The 9,832-nt window shown below is 43.2% G+C and overlaps 1 protein-coding gene across 2 annotated transcripts in view; it reads left to right on the top strand.

Annotated features, from left to right (window-relative positions):
* The first annotated feature begins 1,143 nt into the window (after positions 1 to 1,143).
* MPV17L (MPV17 mitochondrial inner membrane protein like) overlaps positions 1,144 to 9,832 on the top strand; it is a 42,231-nt gene continuing 33,542 nt past the window's right edge. For both annotated transcript variants that reach the window (XM_004706265.2, XM_030888938.2), the window contains exon 1: positions 1,144 to 1,453. In XM_004706265.2, the coding sequence (XP_004706322.1) occupies positions 1,144 to 1,453 (310 nt within the window). The remainder of the gene's footprint in view (positions 1,454 to 9,832) is intronic.

Below are 9,832 nucleotides of genomic sequence, written 5' to 3' on the forward strand. Positions count from 1 at the left end.
GTATGTATCCCAATCATAGTCCATTTACTGCTCTGATAGTCCTGGCTTACACAGTAATGAACTGGTTTGATTTACCACCAATCACGATTCTGCGAGATTTCCTGTGTTTTCCTATAATTAACAGCACAATCTTTGGGCACATTATGGCTCATGTTGATGGTCTTCCTCATCTGGATGATTTGTATTTGTTAAATTGAAGACTTAATAAAGGGATCTCTATATAATATATTGGTGGTGTAGTGGGTTATGATTCAGACTGCTAACCACCAGTTGTTCTGAGGGAGAAAGATAAGGTTTTCAACTCCCATAAAGAGTTACAGCCTCAGAAACCCTCAGGAGCAGTTCTAGCCTGTTCTACAGGGACACTATGAGTCAGAATGAATTTGATGGCAATGACTTTGGTTTGTGTTATATACATTTGAGTGTGGAGTCTTATTTCCCCTACACTAAGAACAATATTCACTGAGGCCTAACCTAAGCAGGGTAGAAAGTAGGGGGCATGTTAGGAATCCCTTCACATTCATGAAAGACCTCAAAATCTAACTTCTGATGTTGTCTGCAAACGAAGTTACACATCCACTGTCTTATTATGGTGAACGTGTGAATTTCTTCCATGTAAACATTTAAAACATACTATTATTTTGGTCATTGAGTTTTGGCATCCTTTTGTTGTTGTTGCTCTTTAAAAAACATGAGCTGTAAGTCATATCATAAAATTCACCATTTTGAAATTGTAGAATTCAGTGGCATGTGGGTATATTCACAAGGTTGCGTACCATCAACAATATCTGATTCCTCATTCTGAACATGAACCTGCACCCATTAGCAGCCTCTCCTCATTCTCCCTTTCCCCCAGCTCCTGGCAACTACCAGTCTACCCTTTGTCTCCGTCGATCCGTCTGGTTGGAACATTTCCCATAACTGGAATTACGCATTTAACCAGCGCAGGAGCAGGGGCCGCCAGATTGGACACTGGGATGGACGCCCAATCACCCCTGGGCGAGGGGAGAAGACAGGTGCAGGTGGCCCCGGGACAGCGGGGGAGGGGCTAGGAGGACGCGGGGGCGGCCTCTGGGCGTGGCCCGGGACGCCGGTGGCGTTTTCGTCGGCTGCCCGGCTCGCGGGCACCCCCAGCACACTGGCATGGCGGGCTGGTGGCGGGTGCTGCCGCGCGCAGCCCGACGCTACCCGTGGCCCACGAACGTGGCGGTCTATGCTTCCCTGTTCTCGGCTGGGGACGCGCTGCAGCAGCGGCTCAAGGGCGGCCCGACCGACTGGCGCCAGACGCGGCGCGTGGCCACGGTGGTCATCGCCTTTCACGCCAACTTCAGCTACGTGTGGCTCCGCTTGCTAGAGCGCGCGCTGCCCGGCCGCGCGCCCAGGGCCATCCTGGCCAAGGTGCTTTGTGACCAGGTGCTCGCCGCGCCCATCGCCGTCTCGGCCTTTTACGCAGGTTAGCTACCCGGGAAGGGGACCCGTGCCGGGGTGGCAGCTTGCGAGGGACCTGAACGCTCGACCCTGGGAATTGGGGCAGGGGCTGGGGTGCTGGGCCTGACGGGTTCGGGTAGGGGACCGAGGTTAGCAGGTTGGAGTCAGGCACAAGCCAGGACGGCACGGGGGACAGAGTGCTGGGGCCCGGGCCTGGGGCTGGAAGAACGGACATCAGGGTTCTGGACAGTCTGGAGACCATGGTACTGAGAGGACAGGGTCAGGGAAGCGTGCCAAGGAGACCCGGGACTGGGGCCCAAGGGCTGAACCAAATCCTCCAGCCCTCAAACCCGGGTCCAGACTTTATACCAGTGAGGACTCCGAGAAAACTCGCCCGTAGAAAATCCACGCTGACTTTGGGAATCTTCCCCAAACCTCTAAATATGAAGTAAAACATGCTGGGGTCTCTATAGAAAAAATGCAGTCATCTTGAAATGGCTGGGCTGGGAATGGGGGAGAAGCATCTGTTCTCTCAGCAAATCAGATTGGACATCCTGTGCCTGTCGATTCTTACATAAGCAGAATCTCATCTTTTCTGGTGGGTTTGAATTGGCAACTTTTCTGTTAACAGCCAAAAGCTTAACTCGCTGCACCACTAGGCCTATTTTCCCTCAGCATTGGGGATCACAAATGCTCCTAAAGCAGAGGGCACTCCTTGACAGTGACTGAGAGTGCCTTCCAAACGGAGTAAGGTTGGGCAAATCTCAGTTTGGATAAAGCCTACCCAGTCCCGTGGATCTTCATTGCAGGTACCAGATTTTTTTCCCCTTTCCCACCACCACACAGAAAAACCACAGCCCTAGTTGTTGCAGTGTCCATTCTACAACGTGTCTGACAGAGTCAATGGGATAAAAAGGAAGGACACCTGAGGACAGGAGCCACCTGGCTTACTGGCTTAGCAGAAAATCTTCCTGGTCTTGGGATGGGGCTTTGGGGCCAGACTTGCACATGGACTTCTTGTGCTTGTTACTCTGGTGTCTTTGCTCACTGGTAAAGGTCTGGGGAGATGGGGGTTGGTTTGCTGAGGATCAGATTCCCATTTAATCCTTATACAACCCAGTGAAGCAGCTTTTCTTCTTCTGTTTTGTGAATGCTATTATGAATGGTGATTGTCAGGTGCTGCTGAATAAGTTCCTATATACAATATAAGGAAACACTACCTAGTCCCATAGCAGTGATTCTCACAATCACTGCTATGTTTGAGCCTATTGTTGCAACCGCTGTGTCAGTCCCTCTCATTAAAGGGCTTTGTGTTAGGCTGGTTTGACTAGAGAAACAAATCCAGTGACAGTCATGTATATGTAAGAAAGAGCTTTATATCAAGAGGTAATTATGCATCAATAAAACATCCCAGCCCAGTCCAACCCAAGTCCGTAAATCTGATACTAGTCCATAAGTCCCTCTTCAGACTCACGCAGCTACCTGTAATGATGCCAAATGCAGGAATATCCCTGGCCAGTGGGTGCAAAGTGTAGCTCCAGTGGTGGTGGAAGCATCACAGCTTTTGCACGTCCCAGAGTGGCTCATTGGCATGAAGGTGAAGGCAGAGAGAGGGGGAAGTTCCCAGGGCCCTCCTTATGAGACCACCACCCCCATAAGGAGGCACGAGCAGGCTGCGACCAGAATTAACAGGTTGAATAATTCCCCTACACTATTCTATACCTTCAAGTTGCCTTGAAATTTATGTGACTACCACAGGCTTCCCCCTTTTTGCTGACCCTCTGTGTTAGACAGGGTTCTCTAGAGAGATAAAACCAAATTGCTGATAATGTAATATATTTATTTATAAGGATAATTAGATATATAAACACAAGAAATGAACTGTTAAATTATATACAGATAGATATATAATACAAGAAATGAACAGTTGAATTATGAAGCAGTACAAATGGCTCAGTGCAACTCACTCCTGTGAGAGAGAGTTGTGAGACACTAGCAGTCCTTCAAGTCTAGTCTGCTGCCCGTCTTCCTCTATATATAGAGCGAGCTAGGCTATCTCAGCACAGCAGCCAATCATAAGACAGGTCACCAACTGTCAGCCAGGTCACCAACCGCCAGTCCCCAGCTCCAGAGATGTCTTAAAGGGACCTCAACTTACAGCAACACAGTTTACAGGCTAGGCGTCCCACAGGTAATGTAGCTTGTAAATTGAGGCACAGAACAAGCAAGGCAGCCACACACTGGTCCGATGATCAAAGAGCGAGAAAAAAGAAAGGCAAGGCTCACCGAGCCATTTATCTCTCTGCCCTTCAGTTAATTCCAGTAAATAACACAATAAACTATCTCACGCTTTACCAAGCATGATGTTCTTCAGGGACTGGTTTCTTCTAAAACACGTCCAAAGTACATGAGATGAAGTACCACCCTCACTATTAAGGAACATTCCATTTGTACTTCTCCTAACACAGCTTTGTTTGTACTTATGGAAGTTCATGATATATTTGGTCTTCTTTGCCAACACCATAACACAAAGGTGAAAATACGATGGCTTGGGTCAGGCACACTTTAGCCCTCCGAGTGGCATCTTTGTCCTTTAAAGAGGTCTTCTGCAGCAGATTTGCCTAATGTAAGGCATGGTTTGAATTTGTTGACTGCTTCTTCCTTGGACATTGATTGTGGATGCAGGTAAAATGAATTCCTAGACAACTTCAGTCTTTTCTCCATCTATCATAGTATTACTTATAGTAAAATATATATAACAAAATGTTGCCATTTTTAAGATTTTTAAAATTTATTAATTCTTTCATTTCAAACATTTTTAAGAATACAAGTCAGTTACATTAATTACATTTACCATGTTGTGCACCTGTTGCCACCACCTATTTCAAAAGTTTTCATCACCCCTAATAGAAACGATGTACTTCTTTTACAGCAATAACTATTTATTCCTTCTCTCATCTCATCTAATGGTATGACTAATAAACGCCTGTCTCTATGCATTTGCCCATTCTAGATGTTTTATAGATGAAGGGACTTTAAAAAGTTCATGGAAACATGAAACTAAAACATAATGGATTTTTTTTCATGAACTCTTTCCATAGCCCTACTGGGTCCTTGTAAGGGTATCAGACACAAGGCACTACCAGCTGCTGTTTAGTTGATTGCAACTCATGATGACCCCATGAGTGTCAGATTAGAACTGGGTTTCCAATGGCTGGTTTGGTTTTTTTTGGAAGTAGATTACCAGGCTTTATTGCATGAAGCATATTTCTTTTCTTTTAAACATTTTTATTAGTGCTTTATCCACATGCCTTACAATTCACTAATTCAGTCATATCAAGAATAATTGTGCAATTATCACCAGTCAATTCTAGAACATTTTCTTCTTCCTGTGCTCATTGTTATTCATGTAATTTTTTCTAATTGTGGCAAAAATATACACAACAAAACATTCTCTAATTCCACAACTTCTACATGCACAACACAGGGCCATTGATTAGACTATTCATGTTGTACAACCATTATTGATACCCTTTTCCAAATTATTTCACCATTATTAATATAAATTTAATTCCCCCTAAACAACAACTCTTTCTCCTTCACCCATGGTAACCATTGGTCAAGTTTGATTTCTTTTTTTTAAAGTAGTTTTCTTGATATAGTATTCGCATATCATACACTTCCATGGTTAAATCGCTTTAAAAAGAGTTGTATATATATATCGTCACTATCAATTCTAGTGTTCCCTCCCTCTTCCCACAATAATTGTTTGCTCCAGTTGCATCTGTTATTGTCTCTATGCATCAACTCCTTCTTTGCTTCACAAACTAGGAAACCCAACAGAAACAATAAAGAAATAAAACAAAACAAAGCAGCAAGAAGAATTAAGATAAAAATACAAATAAAGAGAAAGAAAAGACCACCATCCATATTTTAAAAGCCAGAGAAGAAATTTCTGTTGGGGAACAAACGAGAAATACTTGAGCCTAGAACAAATTCAGATTGGGTTAAGAGGGATGTCAGTTGACCAATATCATATTATGCCATGATTCGATCCACTATAATAAAATCTACAACCATCTCTGTCTGATAGTAAAGCTGTTCAACGTACTTGCCTGTGGCTAGAGGGGATCTGTCAGAGGCTTAATCTGACTAGATACTCTGCAGATGGATTTTGGATTAACTATCCTCCATAGCCTTTTCTACAAATTGAGTGTTTACAATTTAAGCTCTGATACTTTTCTCTTTGAGATATTTGGATTTTGTTTTTGTCATCTTTTGATCACACAGGTGGGGTGCTTCTTCCATGTGGGCTTAGTTGACAACTCACTTGAGATGGCTGCTTGTTTGAATACAAGCCGTTAAGACCCCAGACTCCAGACCGTATTCAAGCTGATAGCCAGGCACCATCTGCTTTCTTCACCACACTTTACTGTAGTACCCTTATCTTCAGTGATCATTTCATGAAGGTGAATATCTTACGATTGTTGTTTAGCATCCTTTCCGGGTGTGAGGTTGCTCCTCTCCATTTACACATGAGATTCATCAACAGAAATACCAGTACCTCTAAAATGTAGATGCTCCTGTCCCCCGTTCGTAACTTGATTTTCTTTTTTTTTTTTTTTGAAAATAGTACGTTGGTATCTTTATTATTATTATTATTATTATTATTTTTACATTTTATTAGGGGCTCATACAACTGTTATCCCAATCCATACACACATCAATTGTGTAAAGCGTATTTGTACATCATTTCTCAAAACATTTTCTCTCCATTTAAACCCCCGACATTAGGTCCTCATTTTTCCCCTCCCTCCCCGCTCCCACCTCCCACATGAGCCCTTGATAGTTTATAAATTGGTATTTTGTCATATCTTGCCCTGTCCAACGTCTCCCTTCATCCACTTTTCGGTTGTCTGTCCCCCAGGGAGGAGGTCACACACAGTTCCATGTAGTCGGTTCCCTCTTTCCTACCCATTCTCCCTTTACCCTCCCTGTTTTGCCACTCACACCACTGGTCCTATAGGGCTTATCCATCCTGGATTCCCTGTATTTTCAGTTCCTATCTGTACCAGTGTACCTCCTCTGGTCTAGCCAGTCTTGCAAGATAGAATTCGAGTCATGGTAGTGGGAGCGGGGAGGAAACCTTTAGGAACTAGAGGAAGGTTGTATTTCTCATCATTGCGTAACTTGATTTTCTGTTAAGGTTCTCTTATTCCTGTGGTGGGCCTGTTCATTTGTCACAGCCTTGTCTCAGTGTTGTATAGAATCAAGTGGGTAGACTTCTTCCTTTTCCCCCTTGTTGAAGGAGTGACTCCAGACAATGTAAAGTCTCATTTTTTGAAGTGATTCTTATGAAGTGCACATAAGGGGGTTGATGTATTGTTCATGGCTGGTAGATAGTTTTCTACCCTTTTGTTTGGGAATTAGTCTCTAAGACTTGTTCAATTGGTATTTTTGTGTACAGTAGTGGACTCATACAATATTTGCCCTTTTGTGATTAACTGGCATCACTTAGCATAATGGTTTTGAGGTCCTTCCATGTCATATGGTGTTTCATGCTTTCATCATGTGTTTTTAGGGATTCATAGTATTCTATTGTATGCATTTACCATAGTTTCTTTATCCATTCTTCCATTGTTGGGCATTTGGGCTGCTTCCAGTTTCTTGCAATTGTGAACTGTGTTGCTGTGAACGTGGGAGGGCATGCATCCACTCATATTGTGTCTCTTATTTCTTTGGGCGATCTGCCTAATAGTGATATTGCAGGATCCTATGGGATTTCAATTCCCAGTTGCTTTAAGTATGACCATATCATTTTCCATAGTAGTTGTATGTATTTACAAGCCCACCAGCAGCTTATATTATTTCCAATCTTTCCACATCCTCTCCAGCGTTTGTTGTCTTCTGTTCCATTGAATTGGGCTAGCATTGTGGGTATAAAGTGGTATCTCATCGTGATTTTAATTTGCGTTTCGCTGATGGCTACTGCTCATGAACATTTTTTCATGTGTCCATTAGCCATTTGCACTTCATTTTTGATGAACTGTCTGTTCATGTCTTTTCTCAATTTCTTAATGGTTTGTTTGTTATTTTCTTATTGAGTTGTTGCAGAGTTCTGTTAGAGGAAACCAGCCTCTAAAAACCGAAGGCTCAGTAGATACAATTGTACAGTCATAATATATAAAGTCATAGAGAATAGGAAAGATAGGAGAGAGAATAAAATAAAGGAGTTAGACACGTTTTATGGTAACATGCTCTTGGTGGTCCACATAAGTCATAAGATAGGCATATTCAGTAGTCACACACATCACAATGTGGGTGGAATCTACAGTAAGGTTCTGAGCTCACTGGTGAGAAAACCTAATACCTGCATTCGGGGAAGGTATGAGAGGGGCTGGGTGACATGGTGGAAGAGATAGCAACAGGATGTCTGCTTTTGTAGGGAGACAAAAATCAGCCATGTGCTCACTTTAAGGCAGCATGGCTATTAGGGGAGAACCTGTGGGAATGATATTTAAAGCAGGATAATGTACTGTGGGGTTAAGGGTAAGAGGGAACCCCACAAAACATCACAGGTTTGGTAGGCGTAATTGTACAGCGATAATAAGTAGAGATTATAGTAAAGTCATAGAGAGCATGAGAGTTAAAGGATAGAGTCAAGTAATGGAGTCAGACGCAATTCATGGTAGCATATCTCACCTCAACCCGGCTTGATGGTCCTCGTGGAGGGGGGCTTAGCCGTCAGAGAAGAAGCCGCTGCTTCGTCCTCCTTAGTCACCTTCTCCAGCCACCCTCTCGAGTACCAGGGAGCCTCGTTATTTATTGCTAACCACGCATCATAGAGTTATACATCACATAAAGGGCTATACAATTCATTCTAGAACAAGTTTGATCACTCTAATGTCTCACATAATAAAAACAGACAATTACTATTCTGGGAGGCATGCAAGTTCCCTGATAGTGGACAATAACCTGAGTCACCAGGAGGGATATTAACATAGGGGTAGTAACATAAGCAATACAATCAATAGGAGGGGAATCACCTAGGGGTGTGCCCACATTGGTTGTGGAATAGACAGTGGTGTCTGCTTGATCTAGACAGCTGATAATGGCTAACTAACCTTGGCCACCCTTGGGCGGGTTTGCCCTCTCTGGTATCTCTTGCAACTGAATAGACCACCATTATCCTTATCAGAAGGGAGTGGGTCTTATTCAGGGTGAGTCAGACTAATAGTCTAGCCACTACAGATGGCCAATGTTAAGGAGAATAACCTCTGACTTACTTTCGCTGCCTATTGTACGGTTATGCTTAAGCAGCTAAGTCTGGTACATATTTTGGGGGAGACAACTTAAGAGAAATCCTTCTGTTCCCCACAATGTACTTGGATTTTATCTCTAACTTACCAAAGTGGAGACTTTTCTATCATGGAATACTAGCTTTCCAGAGTCCCTCTGTTATAAGTTAAGGAATATAGTCCTCATCATATTTCCTTCAGTGTTAGTTTCCCACAGTTCTGTATGTTTTGGTAATTAGACCCTTGTCTGATTTATCTTTGGAAAAAAAAGAATCTTTCCCCAATCTGTGTGCTCTTGTTATACTCTTCTGATGAAGTCTTTTGATGTGCATAAGTGATGTAATTTCAGTATGTCTTACTCATCTATCTTGTCTGCTGCTGTGTTTGCCTCCTTCCTTATATTTGGTAGTCTGTGAATGCCTTGCACCAGGGCCCTTAAGTTTGTTTCAGCTTTCTCATTGATGATCCTAATAGGTCTGGGGTTTACAGTTAGGTCTTTAATCCATCTTGAGTTAGTTTTTGTGCATGGGGAGAGATGTGGATCTTGTTTTATTCTTTTGCATATGGAAATCCAGTTTGTCCAACACCATTAGTTGAAGAGGCTGTCTTTGTTGCACTGGAATTTCTAGGTCCTTTGACAAAGATTAGTTGTATGTAGGCTGATGCATTTATGTCTGGGTTTTGTGTGCTGATCCGTTGTACTAGTACCAACAATATATCTGTGGTAGTTATATAATCGTTTGTCAATTTGAGAGGATTAAGATTAAAGAGGTGGGGTCTAGTCTGTCAGTCAGATCATAGCCAATGACGCCTTGGTGTGGGCCTGGCCTTCTCCTGAGGATTCTGGAAATGCCTGTATTCCTCCTTGGAGGCGGGAGACACTCTCTCTCTCTGCTGATTCCCTGGGAGATATTGCAGCTGACAAGACATATGGAACTACTCTAGTGCCTTGAGTTGGAGAAGCCACGTGGAGACCCCTGCCAGCACTGAGAAGCTTACATTGCCACTGGATCCACAAGACTTTCCACCCCCTGGCCTGTGATCTTCCTGCATTTGGTGTCATTGCATGTGTTTCATGAGTCTGAAGAGGAATTTATAGACTGGTA

This window comes from Echinops telfairi, unplaced genomic scaffold (genome assembly GCF_000313985.2).
Source record: "Echinops telfairi isolate 266 unplaced genomic scaffold, ASM31398v2 ScPeMD7_5;HRSCAF=22, whole genome shotgun sequence".
In the NCBI taxonomy this organism is placed as follows: domain Eukaryota; kingdom Metazoa; phylum Chordata; class Mammalia; order Afrosoricida; family Tenrecidae; genus Echinops; species Echinops telfairi.